Raw genomic sequence first — 17,614 nt, 5'->3', positions numbered from 1 at the left:
TTCTGGCTGCTCTGACGCGACCGATCGGAAACCGGCACCAACGTACCGGGACGCTACGGGGGCCGGCGAGGAAGCCGCCCGGCAGAGCAAGCAGGCGAATTGCTATCACACAAACACCACTCACATTATCACATGTTCCCAATGGTTTGTTAGATTAGCCCGCCAGTCGTTCGGCGTAACTCTCATTTATTACGCTGTTAAATAAAGTACGATATCACGGTAAATTTATATTCGACGACTGGATAACAGGAAAATTCATATTACAGAATTGCCGTGTGTTTGTATACGTACGTACGAACTCAACATGCTAGTCTTGTGAAACAGTCGTTTATGAAAATAATACAACTTAAAATCTGGAAATCCGGGAGATTTTTGCATGGGGTCGGGAAAACGGGATATTGGGTCAAAATCCGGGAGTCTCCCGCAGGATCCGGGAGACTTGGCAGCTCTGCATGGATTGAGGCCACCTTAAATCCAGACCTTGAATAAAAGAATCAGTGTGTTTCTACAGGAGACCTAGAAAGTAGACCTAGAAAATGCAGAGGATTACATAAGGCTTGTTCGTCATGAAACTAAAGGCTAATCCTGGTGATGGACAACACCTGTTATTGGATAAACACCTGAATGGTGTTAAATTTCCCATGAGAGCCCACTACTATGGTCTTTAATTTTTTTATTTGTTCATCGGGAGTGTCGTGGTCGTGAGCGCTTGACTTGGAGATGCGAAGGTCGAGGGTTCGAATCCCGACATGGCACTAATATCCTTTGGCAAGATATTAACCTGCAATTGCTACTCTCCACCCAGGTGTTAATTGGGTACCCAGTAGGATGCGACCGTCATTGTTGGTCAAACAGTTTTTGAGTGTCATGTAACGCCTGGCTGGAATGCTCCCCAGGGAGTACAGATTGTGCACACATTGACCGGGGTAATAGTTTATCTGTAAAGCGCTTAGAGACATTTGTATTAAGCGCTTGATAAAAATTAAATATTATTATTATTATTATTTACAAACCTGATGCTCTTCTGTTTCTCTTTGTTGAGTGCCTCCTCTTCTCTCTCCTCCTCCTTATGAGCGTCCTCCTTGAGCTGTCTTAGATTATCCTCCTTGTCTTCAAGGAGCTCCAGCTTAGCGTCCTCAAGCTCCTTCTCCAAGCGCTCCCTCATCAGTTTGAGAGATTTCTCCTGCTCCTTCCTTAACTTTGTCTCCTCCTCTTCGAGCTCCCTCTCCATCTCTTCCTTCATCTCTTCTCTCCTGAAGAAATAATGACATGATGCAAAATGTAGTTAAAGATAAAGACCAGTTATGGTCAGGCGATTGCATTGTGAAAGAAACGTTGTGGAATCAATCAGAAAAGGTTGATCATCTAGCATCTAGCATCTGCAAGGTTCTGGAATCATCAAAATGATAAGAAATTTGGCCCATTCTTCGTAAAGTTACAAGCACTATACACAGGAAGATGTATATGGGACTACCCTATATCTCTCACAGACCATGAGAGAAACAAATTTACCAAATATATGAATAAGTAGGCGGTTTCCCGGCAAATTTTTTATTATCATGTATTAGTCAAAACATATTCTTTCGCATGATTGGTAATGAGAGCTTCCATTTCACTTTTTAAAATTGGGGCGTTTCCAATACTGGTCTTTACCTTTAAGCAGTTATTAAGAATAAAACCAATATTGACATCTTTACATTCCCTCATCAGTTTTAGAGACATTTTCTACTCCTTCCTTAACTTTTTCTAGATCTCTTTCTACATCTCCTCTCTCCAGGAAAAAAGAGATATGATGCAAACATCAGTCTAAAGTGTAACAGTATTCAAGAAGAAAACAAACATTTTACAGATACACTCATTCTCCTGCTCCTTCCTTAACTTTGTCTTCTCAACCTTTTCTCAATTTTTCTTCCTTATCTCCTTACTCCTGAAAAAAAAATACATGATGTGAAAATCAATCTAAAGTGGTGTAGAGAGGCCACTGTAATGAAAGGAATAAACAAAGAAACAATGAACTTCAAGCTCCTTGGACCTCTAGACCTCCCTCATTGGTCTGAACCAGTTCTGCTCTTCTGTTACTTTGTTCTCCTATACCTCTGGATCCATCACGATCTCTTCCTTCTTCATCTCCTATACCTCCAGATCCATCACGATCTCTTCCTTCTTCATCTCCTATACCTCCAGATCCATCACGATCTCTTCCTTCTTCATCTCCTATACCTCCAGATCCATCACGATCTCTTCCTTCTTCATCTCCTATACCTCCAGATCCATCACGATCTCTTCCTTCTTCATCTCCTATACCTCCAGATCCATCACGATCTCTTCCTTCTTCATCTCCTATACCTCCAGATCCATCACGATCTCTTCCTTCTTCATCTCCTATACCTCCAGATCCATCACGATCTCTTCCTTCTTCATCTCCTATACCTCCAGATCCATCACGATCTCTTCCTTCTTCATCTCCTATACCTCCAGATCCATCACGATCTCTTCCTTCTTCATCTCCTATACTTCCAGATCCATCACGATCTCTTCCTTCTTCATCTCCTATACCTCCAGATCCACCACGATCTCTTCCTTCTTCATCTCCTATACCTCCAGATCCATCACGATCTCTTCCTTCTTCATCTCCTATACCTCCAGATCCATCACGATCTCTTCCTTCTTCATCTCCTGTACAGCAACCCCTTCAACTTTCCCTGACAACCTTTCACAGCAAAAATTAGGAACCTCTCTAAGCAAAAGTAGGAATACAGCATATTTTATATACTTTTCACACAGAATATTTCAGAAAAAGAGAGGAATCTGGGGTTCACAACAATAATAGTAAATAGGAATCATTCTTAAAGGTAATGCAAAGTTTTGGGAAATTTGAAAATTGGGTGAATAGTGATTCTTTACAATTTTGATATATTTGAATGCCCATGTGGATGCATTATAAGCACTAGAAAATTTAGCCCCTAAAACACTTCTGCTTTTGAGATAAAGTGAATATAAAAATTTACCGGTGCTCCCGGTAAATTTTGATATATTTAAAATAGCGCCTACAGCCGTACAATGATAGCTGCGACCATAAAAATCTCAGAATATGTACTTGTGATATATAATTTCGAAACGGGAACAGCTAATCGGTTGATTTTAGTCAAGAAACATTTTTTTGTAGCCTAATTAATATCTTGACCTTGAGAGGGAACTATACATTATAAAGAGTCCATTATTTACAATTTTATAACTTTAGACTCGATTTCAACCGTGACAACGATCACTGAATATTGTATGATCGCACATGCTTCCAATATGTTCATTTGAACCAAATTCATGACCCAATACCAAAACTTTGTATTACCTTTAAGGATAGGAATGGTTGGCAGCTATAAAACACTTTCGTGATAATCACTTCATGGAAAGTACAGCTCAACATCAAACTCAAGACATTGTTTTAAAAAAAGGAGAGAAAAAGTAAAGACTCCATTACTACATAGAGTTTTGACTTCCATCCCATTGGCAGGACACTATGCTTACTTTGACTCTAAATTCTCCTCCATGCCAGCCTTGAGTTTCTCTTCTTCCTCCTTAGCTTCTCTATGCAGTTTCACAGTGTCAAGTTTGGGAAGGAGAGCGGATGATGACGGGGCCGAGGATCCGAATGGCACTGCACCCATCTGATGGAAATTAAAAAAAAAGAATGATTGAAGTCGGTCTAAAACCAGTAACTCCTATGTGCATGAAATATTTGTTCATTTAGTGAGTGTAAAGATTTATTTAACTTGTGACTTGTCTGGAATTGCCGTTCAGTCTACATACAGTTCGTCTACTCCTTTATGGTCTACATCCAGCCCATCAACTATCAACATTGCTGATAATCATTTTGACTACTTATTACTTGGTCTAATTGGACCATTAAGGCTAATAATAATAATAATAATAATAGTGGCTACTTGTATAGCGCACAGGTCCACCTTTCGATGCTCATGGCGCATAGAGAAAAGGACATGTAACAGACATAAGAAAGAAAAAAAAACAATAAACCGAAAAACAAAATTCGAAATTCTCCTAGACATGGTAAATTAAAATATTACAATATTTACAACGAAAGAAACAAATAAGGTATAATCACTATTTGGTCCAATCTCCAAAAAGCCTACAACCTATTTGGTCTATGCTCATTTAGTCCAACATCCAATCCAGTCAGTCTAATTACCATTTTGTCTTCTATCAATATGGATTAATAATCATTTAATCATAAGTAATAATAGTCATTAGACCAAATGATTATTAGACCATGTGGATAGCAGACAGGCTGGGTGTGGACCAAACGGCAATAAACTGTGTCATTTACCTTTAATCCTGAGTAGCCTAGGTCTGGTACTCGAGGGCTGTCTAAGGAGGAGTCCAGGGATAGAGGAGGTCTAGACGACGGTCCTTTCTCAGCTCCTTTCTTTGAACTCTTCAAATACTGGAGAGGGAGAAATTCAACAAATATTATTCAATCTCTTACTATTAAAAGAGTTATGAAAATAACATTTCCATCTTTATTAGGAAGTGTGTATGAAATCTAATAACTCATATCTAACAAAGAATGTTTTATATAATTATAGTGAATCATCTGTATCCAGGGGCCTGTTTCATAAAACTTTTTCAATAGAAATTGCTCAATTTCTATGGCAAATTTGCTCTCAGCCAATCAAATGCCACGATTTCAGTAGCTTATAACAGTTATAGTAATTTGTTATTGGTAATAATTTTTATGAAATAGGGCCCAGATGTTGTGTGATTGTGTGAGGAAAAATCTGCTAACATTTCATTACAACAAAAAATGGGGATCATCAGTGATTAATACAAAAATAATGAATGAGTTCAATAGTGCGAATATTTTCATGAGTTGAAAGATTAACATTTTATTCAGCGAGGCGTCAGCCGAGTTGAATAAAATTAACGTTAATCTTTCAACGAATGAAAATATTCGCACCATTGGACGAATGAAAAACATTCATTATTTGTTTTATACAACATCGAAGAAGATCTAATAGAACGTTAATCCACAAATTATGCTTTACTCCTTATATTAAAGATAAATTAAAGTTGGAGTCAAGCCTTCTCAATTACATTCAGATTGCCTTCGCGTCAGATACACGCAGGGATACGCGCGCGCACGGCTGAGAGGTACGCAGTCTGCATATAACCAAAAATGCACGCCGCATATAACCAAAAATGCACGACCGTGCAATATAACATCTATTGAATATCATGTGACCAACAATCCTCCAATCAAATGACAAGGATCCACGTAGGTGTTGTATAAAACAAAATAATATATCAAAAGTTTTCTTTACAATCAATTTCATGCAAAATCAGGACAAGATGAATAAGACTGCGTCTCTAGTATGCCTCTGCCATGGAAATCTTGATTTTGATTGCCTGTTGAGCCCTATTACCTCTGCCTACATGATCCTGTGACCTTCGACCTCACAGACCCAATACAATAGGAATGTCCAAGACAACTTGCATGTACACTTGGTTACATACAGCTTGAAATGATCTGGGCCCTGTTGCACAAAACTTACCATTGACGGTAACTACCATCAGATGGAAACCTTGATTTTGATTGGCTTTTGAGCCCTATTACCATGGTAGTTGCCATTGATGGCAAAGTTACCATCAATTGAAAGTTTTATGCAATGGATCCCTGCCTAGATAACCAACCCGGGGGGTGTTTCATAAAGAGTTTGTAAAGTTACGCATGACTTTACGAACGACTTGTATATGAAGTGCCAGAGAGGATGCCCAAAGTTTTTTCTGATATTTCCAATAACCTCAATTAAATTATGGCAAAAAATATACTTTGCATTAAAAATGTTTGTTATAATAAGAATGTTAATCTACATCTGCACAGTTCAAGTTAATAAATAATAATCAAGAATGATTGAGCATCCCGTTTGGCTTTTCATATACAAGTCGTTCGTAAAGTCATGCGTAACTTTACGAACTCTTTATGAAACACCCCCTGATTAGATGTAAATACATCGTGGCTATACAGAACTGTACTCAGAACCGAAGAGCATACACTTACCATTGATTTGGGGGGATCTGGACTGGTAGAAGGCATCAGGCTGTCAGCATCCATTAGACCAAGACGTTTGGACAGGTTAGCATCAATACCAAAGTCCTGAGAGACAGGGTCAAAAAAGGACACAAAAGCTTGCAATGCCTGTACAGTGAAATCTGTACAGCTACATAAAGACCACTCAAGGGTGACAAGAAAAGTGGTCTTTATTGGCAGAGTTTTTTTATGAACAGGTTCCTTTAGTACAAGTTTGTGTGAGAAATAATTGTCAAGGGAGATATTAAAGGTAAAGACCAGTTATGGTCATGCGATTGCATTGTGAAAGAAACGTTGTGGAATCGATCAGAAAAGGTTGATCATCTAGCATCTAGCATCTGCAAGGTTCTGGAATCATCAAAATGATAAGAAATTTGGCCCATTCTTCTTTAAGTTACAAGCACTATACACAGAAAGATGTATCTACCCTATATCTCTCACAGACCATGAGAGAAACAAATTTACCAAATATATGAATTAGTAGGCGGTTTCCCAGCAAATTTTTTATCATCATGTATTAGTCAAAACATATTCTTTCACATGATTGGTAATGAGAGCTTCCATTTCATTTTTTGAAATTGGGGCATTTCCAATACTGGTCTTTACCTTTAAAATGTGGTCTTTATATAAAGGTGGTTGCTAAAGCAGGTTTTACTGTATTTATCTATCAGTGAGATATGTGCACAGGCTCAACAATAGCAAATACATATATAGAAAGAATGAAGATAGTAACAACAATGAGTCTTGCTACATAATCTTGATAATCTTCATAAATGAATCAGACACGACTGCATTTAACCAATCTGATACCTGCCAATCTTTCAAAGCAAAATTAGGAATATCTCAAGGAGAAAAAGAGAGAAATTTAGAGTTCAAAACAGCAGCTTAAAGAGAAGGTTGAGTTCTGGGGAGAGGTGAAAATAATTTGTGAGCGTTATCATTGTTATTATGAAAGTGTGGAAGAACATCAGATATGTTCCCTGAAAGGCATGGCTCTTCAAATGCTTTCATATTCAAAATATGGCATGTAAAAACATAAAAATCAGGACAGATTTTTACGCCACATGTTAGTGTAGTCCAAGACTGGGCCAAATTTCTTATCATTTTGATGATTCCAGAACCTTGCAGTACACACCAATACTTATATGCAAGATGATCAACCTTTTCTCATCAATTTCCACACTGTTTCTTAAACAATGCAATCGCATGACCAGAACTCAACTTTATCTTTAAAGACCAACAATTAGGAATGGTTGGCAGCTAGGCAATACTTTGACTATGAGCTATGAGTGAGTAGAATTAAAAGGGATAATTCTTACCACATTGACATCATCTTCATCACTGTCATCATCGGAGGGCTGCAGATGCTTCAATGCTGGCTCACTTGCTTCTGATTCCTAGCAACAAAACAAACAGCCAATTGATATATTGATATGTAATTAAAAAAAAACACAAGCACCACATTAATGCTATAAAACAAGAGCACCCCAAAATCAGCATCAATTTTCCTGGGACTAAGGGAATTCTTCTCATCAAAAGATATGTATGCAATTGAGTACATGTAAGTACTTGTCACATAAAATGACTGTGACATATTGAATCTGACAGTTTTTTGTTGTTGCACTAAACCTTTTAAAAATAGTCCACATTATCAGTTTATGTTTTAAAGCAAAATTGTACTTGACCCGCTTTTTTAAAAGGTTTACACCTGTAATACAAAGTTTTGGGAAATTTTGAAAATTGGGTGGACAGTGATTCTTTACAATTTTGATATATTTGGATGCACCTGTGGATGTATTATAAGCACTAGAAAATTTAGCCTCTAAAACACTTCTGCTTTCGAGAAAAATTTAATATAAAAAACGGTGCTCCCGGTAAATTTTGATAAATTTCAAATAGTGCCTACGGCCGTACAATGGTAGCTGCAACCATGACAATCTCAGAATATGTAGTTGTGATGTATAATATCCCAACGGGAATAGCTAATCGGTCAATTTTAGTCAAAAAAACATAGTTTTATAGCTTAATTAATATCTTGACCTTGAGAGGGAGCTATACAACACAAAGAGTTTATAATTTACAATTTATAACTTTAGACTCGATTTCAACCGCGACAACGATCGCTGAATATTGTAGGATCGCATATGCTTCCAATTTGTTCATTTGAACCGAATTCATGACCCCATACCAAAACTTTGTATTACCTTTAAGGCAATAAAACAGATGAGAAAGAATAACATGAACTCCCCAACATTGATATGTAATTTTAATTACTCAAGGACCCCACACTTAGCTTGCCTGCACCCTGCAGGGAGTCCAAAGTGAGTGTTTTATGATCTGTGTTCATGAACCATATGTTACAAATTCTGAAATTTTAAGAGTCGTCTTAGTCGCGATTGAATCAAATCTTTCACGAGTCCTCCAATCATTTGCTAGTTTACAGTCTCCTATCTCTCATGTAGAGGTGTTGTGGTCGAGTGGATATGTCACCGGACTGTCGATCACAAGGTCCGCGGTTCGAGTCCCGCTTCGGCACTATGTCCTTTGGCAAGACATTGAACTACATTTGCCACACTCAACCCAGGTGATGTAAATGGGTACCTGGCAGGAAGTAATTCCTTGAAATGCTAGAGCGCTGTATGGCAGCCGAGCTAAAGCCAGGGTAATAATTGGGAGCGCCAGGAGTGTCATGTATGACAGACATGAGCGCTATACAAGAAACCACTATTATTATTATTATTATGTACATGTACATAGTTGCAATTGATATCAATTGCAAGTTTACAGTCTCCTATCTCTCATTTACATAGTTGCGATTAATATCAGCTCTTTATTAGACAGGCCCAGATTAAGATTTCAGGCACCTAGGCACCTGTGTATCATATTGTCGAGCCCTGTTAACGTATTTTACTTTAACGGCTCTATATACAGCAATAAAAAAGAGGAGACAGACATAGAAAGAAAACAAATTAGGTCATTCCTACCTCATAACCAAGCTGACCAATATCTTGAAGGTCAAGAGAGAGATTTAGTCTTGGCGTCGGCTCCTGTTTGACAAAGCAACATAAATAAATGTGATAATAACTGTAGATATATGTAGACAAGTGGGGGAAATTTCTCATGAATAATGCATGAATTTTATTTTTTTTTTGTCAAACTTTCCTCCACTGAACATACACATGTAGGGATAAGCAGGTACTGTATACGATTAAACCTTTCTAGCTTAAAAAATACACACCTGCCTTACTTTCACAGCAAAAATTAGGAATACAGTTTCTTTCGTATACTTTTTACAATGTTTTTTTGAAAAGACGAAACTAAATTTCAAGGCCTGAAAATAGGAATCATTCCACCAACTTAAGAATGCTGTGATGAAAATATCTCCAATTTTCAAACGGTTAAATGACATACATGTAGTGTATCCTGACAATTGTGTAATTTTCAACTTATTCAAACCAATGGGTGCCTGTCATATGTTAAAGTTCAACTCATATATGGAGCATACAAATATATATCTACAACAGTTCTATGACACTTGCTCCAGCGACAATTTCTTCAGTCAATTTCCTACAACAAAAGTAATTCCTAACTTCAACTTGAGACCAAAAAACTATATTCAATCTTACATTAGAAAAAACAACACCTTTATTACAACACTAACTCTAACTCTACATCTTTGACAAAATAAAGGCTGAAATAAATGTCTCAAAAATAAATGAACCAGGGCCCTGTGGGTGTTCAATGAATTTGTTATCAAAAACAAGTTACAACAAATGTCACAAGCTCCTGAAACAGTGGCATATGATAGGCCGAGAGCAACTTTGTCATAGAAATTCAGCATTTGTTCTTGGTAACAAGTTGCAATACCGGTAACTGTCATATGAAATCGTGGCATTTGAGTGGCCGAGAGCATGTTCGTCATAGAAATTCAGTATTTTTTATCGGTAACAAGTTGTTGTGAAAGAGGGCCCTGAAAATATTCATATTAACTTACATCTTCTGAGAAGTCTGGTAACATCTGTATGTTCTCTTCCCTGTTACCGGCTATAGACAATGGCTTGCTATCCAATGACTTCTTGAGAAATCCTGTGTCTTTCATCTGGAAAAAAAAAAAAAAATGATACACATGTACTTTCAATCAAACACATATTTGCATTCTCCGAATCAAAATAAAAAGTCTTCAAATACAGAACCATGAATTCTTGTGAGAAGTATTGAAATGTCAAACAGCTATTTTTGTAGTGTAAATCAACGAGGATGGGACACTTTTGATAGTAATAGTTTTTTCACAACAATCATTCCACAATTTATGGTTTGGCTCAATAACTTTTTATTCAGAGCCCTACAAAATATACCAGATACAGGAGAAGAAAGGGAAATATTTCTCCACACACTGCATCCATTTAATATGTTCCATGAATATATGAAGTTCTAAAATCTTTGATTTGGCAACGCGTAAAGATGCGCAATTTTAAAGACATTTTGACAAATTCTAGCATATCGTCCTTGTTTTCACAAAGTGACGGTAGTGAGGAAAATCGTCACGCAAAGTGAATGCAATTTTTTTTCACTACCGTCACTTCGTGAAAACAGCGACGATATTAATATCGTTTTCAGAGACATTGCATTTTATTCTATAATTGTAGCAATAAAAGACAAATATCATTGTCGTCAATTTGAAGAAGAATATGGGATCCATTGAGCCATAGAAATAAATCCTGTCCTGAAAGGGTTTACTGGATTGTCCCTATCCCTAGAGTACTAAGATGACCTGTGTCTTTCAGACTTACCCCTGCTGTAGAACCTAGTGTGCTTCCTGGATCTTGGAGTGTCCCTATCCCTAGTGTACTAAGATGACCTGTGCCTTTCAGACTTACCCCTGCTGTAGAACCTAGTGTGCTTCCTAGATCATGGACTGTCCCTATCCCTAGAGTACTAAGATGACCTGTGCATTTCCCACTTACCCCTGCTGTAGAACCTAGTGTGCTTCCTGGATCTTGAAGTGTCCCTATCCCTAGAGTACTAAGATGACCTGTGCCTTTCAGACTTACCCCTGCTGTAGAACCTAGTGTGCTTCCTGGATCTTGGAGTGTCCCTATCCCTAGAGTACTAAGATGACCTGTGCCTTTCAGACTGCCAAGGGGGGATCCTAAAGCACTGTCCTTTAGGGGACCAAGAGACTGTCAACCAAAGCAAAAAGAGAAGAACTGACATTCAATTGCAGTTCAATTCATTAATTTCATAAAATACAAAGATATAATTTTTAATAAAATTGTGTCTGGGAAGTCGCATTAAAAAGCTCATACTCAAGTAGTTGTCAACAGTGCGAGTACTCGTCGCAGCCTTCCTAAATAGGTTTTAACTGTGAACTGAAAAGAGACTATTATCTGCATGATGCCAAAGCATCGTTTGTCAGATTCATCTATGTATATCCTAGAAAGATGTGCTACTTACAGAAGATAATCCTTGATTCTTCTTTCCTCCATCTTTCTTCTCCTTCTTTTCCTTCTTCTTTTTCCCCTCCTTCTTTCCAGTCGACGCCCCTCCTGTGGCTTTGGGTTTATCCCTCTCCTCCTGGACCATCTTCCGGTAGAACTCATCACAAGGGTGGTCCCAGGTACTCTCACCGCTGGTGAAGTTGAAATAGTAGATGTCCCCTCCAGATGTGTCTTGACTGCAATACAAATACATTATCAAAATAAATACCAATTTCTATAATATCTTGATTAAATAACACAATTAATTTACAAGGGCCCATATTTATTGCCTAAATATTGTCCGAAAATATTGATAAAAAAGATAATGGACAAGCATTGTTTCAGGGTTGAAATCATTGCAATGTCCGGACCCCCCCCCCCCCCCCCCCCCCCTGTCTTGCAGCAGTCCACAATAATAATCTGAAATGGGAAAATTTGTTCAGGTTCACTTTTGATAAGCTACAAAACGGAGCTGTAATGAAAATAAGTGACCAACTATATTTGTTGGGTACATGAATGGTCATACATTTCTTTCAAAAAAAAATGAAATTACCTGTAGACAAGAAATTTAAAAAAACTGCTTGCAAGAGCAGTAATGGAGTAATGGAGTTGACAAATTTGTGTTGGACTAATCAATTCTTTAACTTCAATATCTATTTTCAGATTTCCCAAAACTTTCATGAATCTGTTTCTCTCATTTTGTCTACTCTTCATTTCCCCTTTTAACTGGAAGCATTGATGTTGTTGTTACCATGGTTTCCAATCAGCTGGTAGTGGTGCACTGATGCCTTCCCTAGCAATCCACATCAAATGAGGTTCTGTGTCTGGGTCTATGCCTATCACTGTGGTGGCATATTCAACAATCTCTGCAATTGGAACATAAATAAATTCCATCACAATATCTGATATTTTTTTAATGATCAAAATGATGACATCTCGCTAAACAAAACAAACCTAATAGCGTCTCCTTTATGTCGCCTCTCTAAAGGTAGTATAGGAAATGGATGGACTTATTATTATCATTATTATTATTATTATTGGTGACATATTACGATTAAAACAAAAAGCCTATAATCAAATGTCAACTGACGACGATGATGATCTTGACTTACAAGCCCAAAAATGTAATTGGATCATCTTCCTATAATAATACCATCACCATGTTTGAAGCTCACACCGAAATAAGTTGCTGACATATTGTGAATAACAAGGGTAATACCTATAATTTAACAAATTGACCTCTATGACCTTTGTTCTACTTACCCTAAAATCTAACTAGGTCATCTTCTTATGCTATGATGATACAAACTACATGTATAACAATGTTTGAAGCTCATACCTCAAGTTGTTCTTGAGATATAGTGTACAAATCGTGTACAAGAATATAATTAACTTCTGTTTTTCTCCTAGATGCCTTTTTCTTTGGCCTGGGGGCACTACTCAAAATATATTATGGATAGCATATTATTCTAGGTCTCCTAAAGAGAATAGACAATCCTGAGTCATACATATTTGAAAAATTGATATTTTAGTAACTTGAATTTTAGAACAAATGGGAAAGTTTTCCACCACTACATCACAAGGACATTACTGATTCAGCCAATTTGAAGAACCCATGTACATTTTTCAAAAATTCAAAACTGTCTCTCTTTTTGTCCGATTCTCTTCAAACTTTCACCAGTCTACTTCTCTGGTTTTTCTGCTTTCCTCTAGAGTAGTTTGCTACCTAGGTTGACCTTCCCTTTAATGATTAAATTGCCTTAAAGTGTTCATCCATTACCTCTGATGAACAGATCTCATTATCATATGGATAATTGAAGTAGGATTCTAATATTCTAACCACTTTTTGAGTACCATTTTGAGAAAAACCAAAATATTACTTGTAACTCCCCGAGGTTCAGAATCAGTAAAGAAAGGTTAAGTTCTTATGTACCCTTAGACCGCTTTCCTAACATATATTCAAGATTACGGCTGTTTCTTCTTTCCTGGGGACCTAGTGACGAGTTAACCTGTTATTAATAAATAAAGTACAATACTTGGAATCCAGTCTGCATACATTACTTGTTGCCATGTCGGGCAAGCATTGGGCAAGCTTACAGATTGCCAAGATTAACCTTTCTTTAAACAATATGCGTAAATTATGAATCCGTTAGTAACTACCAGTTTATTGGATATTAAGAGCATTGATCACATTTGAGATGAATTACCTCCTTCTGTGGGGTTATAATTCTCATCATAATCCTCTTCTAGGATTAGTTGATCTCCCATCATCTTGACCACCTGCCTTTGGTCACTCCATCTACAGAAGAGAAGAAAAGGCACATGGAAAATATGTCAATTTGTAGGTGGTTTCCTTTGAAACTTCAAAAAGCATGTGATGTTTACTGACAAAAAAAAGTATTATTTCTAGGACCCAGCTAGGAGATGAATTACCGGTAACTGAAATTAGATAATTTACATTGCTAACATGCTGGCCTATTTCGAGAGTTTGATTTGTTTGGTCCCGCTTTGAAATGTAAAGACATGCAGTGTACACACAAAAAACAAATGTTTGCGCTGCCAATTTGGTACAAGTTTACTTCATGACAATGATATCGATCAGTTACGTATAACGGCGATGGATAGAGTTTGCTGAATTCAGTGTGCTCCCTGCGCACAGGCATTTTTACACTACCGATAATCGCTATTATCGTAAAAGTACCAAATTGGCAACGCAAAAAGTTTTCCTGTGTACAAACTACAACGGGTGTCTTTGCATTGCAGCCAGAACCAACAAAGCGACCGCTCGTAAGAGGGCAACGTTTTTGGAATGTAAACCACATAATAATACATCTACTATTCTTCGGGAACACATAGAACTAGATGGTAAGCAAATCGCTATCACAGCGGTATTAAAATCTCTCAATTTTGTTTAATTCTTGACCTATTTCAAAGTGCTTTGTATAAGAAGAAAGAAGAGTTCACTCGCGAGTTTCGAAGCCCGTGTGCAATGTTCATCAGGTGCGGGAAGGGGCGATTACAAAGGCATTTTAGGTTTTGTTTACCCTACCTCTTCACCCAGGGCAAGGGGTATATTCCGTATGGGTGCCGATTTAAAGTTAGGGCTAGTTGATCAGTAGGGTCTCTCAATTAAATTCAAAGCCGCTTGAGCGGATCAACCAATGGGGAGAGCGTAAACTCACTGTGCAGCGCTCAATGCGGAAAGTTCTACAGTTTGGATCGTCTGCATAAACAAGGATTTCCTTGTATACTCAGACAAAACACGTCCTAAAAAATAGGGACCATCCACAGATTTTTGTGGAACTCTTTTTTCTTAGGCACTCTGCAGGTGTAGGGTTCCCCGATCGGCACGCTGGTTGTCCATCTTTTACAGGATGTCCATCCTCCAGAGGATTTATTGTTTCTATCTATTATTACGTGACTCTGTGCTCCATCATGGAGCGTCATCGCAGAATCCGTTTTTAAAATCACCAATGCGCAGATCGTTCATAAACTGCAGAGACGCCAAGTTCAAAGCGTTTTTTCTAAATCTAGTGCGCGCGTCGTGCGTAAGAGCATTTTCTTAGTTAGACAGCAATAACCATCTGATTTGGGTCATTTCTTTAATAAAACTGACATTTGTTGTCATTCCCCAATACAGATGGCAACCCAGAGATCTCGTACCGTGGGGATGGCTATGTTACTATATGTACATATTTTCGTCCATGACATTTTCTCCCAGATTTTCTTTATTTAGATCTAATTTCCTGATTTCTAAATCAGATGTAAATTAGGTCGGTATGTCATTTGTCCTAATTACAGTTATCAAAATTTGATAACTCAATATTAAATTGATAATTTACGGACTTACTTATATGAATTATCCAATTTGTATCTCCAAACGTTCATGCACTCGGAACATAGGGCTATATGACCCAGCGGCCAAAATATTTCCGTGTCAACCTACCAAAACATAGCCAAATGGCCAATCAGAGCACTCGTTTCGTGGGAGTTCGTTGGTCAAGCTGGGCTTACTCGTACGTAGCTACGGTAGCTATTGGACGTTCGAAAAGAAAAAAATGAATATTCATCAACTAACACCAAGACGGATAATGTTGACGACGAGACTTTCTCGGATTAATCATTAATTTAGGATCTAAATGAGCAAGCTATCGTAAGTCAAATAAGCTATATATATGTTATTTTTAATTTGTGTTATAATTGCAGCAGTTATGAGGATGTAAAGAGTGAAAATCTCGTTGCATATCTCATTCATCGCGGTCCGGTCGAACCGAACCATTTGTTCCGTACAGTGCCTCACAGAAAGAGGTCCCCAGACTTCAGTCTCTGTAATCGGAGGTCTAGTGGAGCCAGACGTAGTCTCAGTGGAACAACCGACGATTTCAGAGACTGAAGCTTTCGGTCTATTTCTTAGTACACTAGGGATAGGGACACTCCAAGGAAAAACTGTGCGCCATCTACACGTTCGTAATGGCGTTATCACAGTTTTTCCTTCATAATCATTTTTGCCTTTGGCGTAGACTAGAAGGGATGAGATTGATTTAGATGACTCCGGCAGCGAGAGTTTAACACGGCGTGCAAGATTTTCAACATGGATGTCGATTTTGACCCATAATTTCCTTAAAAGGGACCATTAAACGGATTATTTCAATCAAGTTAGTAAGTGGAACCGATGTATTATAGCCTAGGCCTAATTTACATTTGGATATACACGAGGTAAAATGACATTTTGGGGGATTTTGGGGGCAAAACGCTACGACCTGAAATGGCCGTGGCGTTATCAAGGGAATGTGTAGACTAGTATAGGCTAGACGGTTTCCGTCTCTAAAGAGAGAGCCGGCCGACCCTACCCCAATAAGAGGCTAACGAACGAAATAGACGGAAAATTCGGTCTAGTCTAGAATAGGATTAGGAATAGAATTTACTAGGCCAGTAGACTAGATCTAAAAGTTAGACCTAGGGGATCTAGAGTCTAGATCTAACGTTAATCAACAAACAAAATTCAAAATCAAATTAAAAAACAAAGACAGAAAATGAAGGGAAAAAACCTTAAAAATGTAATGAAGGGGATTCAGCTATTACATTAGCGTAAGATGCATCTACTGATTCACTCATATGCTTACACATCAATACAAAGCAATGACACTTGCCCAATATCGAATTTCTTCGAAATCAGATTCTGAAATGACGTTTGGCTTTGGCCGGTTGGTTAGCTAGCTAGCTCCAGTCCCACACGTTCAAAAAAAAATCCAGGATTTTCGAGGGCAGACGAAGAGTTAAATTACAACAACAAACGGCACAAAATGATAGAATTCGGCATAAGGCTTCATTAAATACTCATCTTTAACTGTAAACTTACCACAGAAGACCCAAAACGCAAATTTCTTGATTATTTTTTTATTCGCCAGTAGAAGTCATCGAAATCCAAGTTTGAGTTCGTTGGTAGAAGTCCGTGCGCGTCTGTTTACATTTTCATTTTTAAATGTTAACCTCTTCTCCAGTTTTATCTGTACGCATCAATGATCCTTGGCGCGGCCTCCTCGATAAACTACCTCCATCCCGCACATAAATGTGTGACCGTCCAATTCATGTACTAATTTTGGCTGCAAATTGTATAAAAGAATTAAGCTTACCCCGTTAAATCAATAGATGATAAATAAAAATAGAAAGTTACTTGAGAGTAATTATACACTTATAAGCGGATCCAGGTGGGGCCCGAATATCGGCCGCGCGGCCGTCGAAAATGAGAAAGCCTAATTCCTCACTATGAAAAACCTTTAAAAAAATGATAGTGTCCTTAAAGGCTTAGGGAGATATTGTGTGTGCGTGCATGCTGGTCAAAACAGAGAGAGAATTCCAACGGATAGGGGCAGCTATTTCAATTAATTCCTATATATCCCAATATATACGCGGCTATATATATCTTCAAGATTCTGAATTGCTAAATTAACTCGAAGACACCTCCCCCCCCCCCCCCCCCCCCCCCCCGCCGCCTTATACAGCCAATTAATATTTGAAATAATTACACCAGAAA

At 37.9% G+C, this 17,614-nt stretch overlaps 1 protein-coding gene across 3 annotated transcripts in view; it reads right to left on the bottom strand.

The window, feature by feature from the left end:
* The window catches only part of LOC579592 (centrosomal protein of 164 kDa), a 50,160-nt gene extending 33,154 nt beyond the window's left edge, over window positions 1-17,006 (bottom strand). For all 3 annotated transcript variants that reach the window (XM_030977663.1, XM_030977664.1, XM_030977665.1), the window contains exons 1-12: window positions 16,940-17,006; window positions 13,788-13,879; window positions 12,332-12,446; window positions 11,558-11,777; window positions 11,155-11,283; window positions 10,098-10,202; window positions 9,088-9,150; window positions 7,423-7,500; window positions 6,074-6,169; window positions 4,343-4,459; window positions 3,526-3,665; window positions 1,014-1,253 (exon numbers count right to left, since the gene is read on the bottom strand). In XM_030977663.1, coding sequence (XP_030833523.1) covers window positions 1,014-1,253; window positions 3,526-3,665; window positions 4,343-4,459; window positions 6,074-6,169; window positions 7,423-7,500; window positions 9,088-9,150; window positions 10,098-10,202; window positions 11,155-11,283; window positions 11,558-11,777; window positions 12,332-12,446; window positions 13,788-13,851 — 1,367 coding nt within the window. In that variant the 5' untranslated portion in view covers window positions 13,852-13,879; window positions 16,940-17,006. The remainder of the gene's footprint in view (window positions 1-1,013; window positions 1,254-3,525; window positions 3,666-4,342; window positions 4,460-6,073; window positions 6,170-7,422; window positions 7,501-9,087; window positions 9,151-10,097; window positions 10,203-11,154; window positions 11,284-11,557; window positions 11,778-12,331; window positions 12,447-13,787; window positions 13,880-16,939) is intronic.
* Between the last annotated feature and the right edge of the window lie 608 nt (window positions 17,007-17,614).

This window comes from Strongylocentrotus purpuratus, unplaced genomic scaffold (genome assembly GCF_000002235.5).
Source record: "Strongylocentrotus purpuratus isolate Spur 01 unplaced genomic scaffold, Spur_5.0 spur5_scaffold_1, whole genome shotgun sequence".
NCBI classification, from domain to species: domain Eukaryota; kingdom Metazoa; phylum Echinodermata; class Echinoidea; order Camarodonta; family Strongylocentrotidae; genus Strongylocentrotus; species Strongylocentrotus purpuratus.
This window is presented reverse-complemented; position numbering and strand designations above follow the sequence as displayed.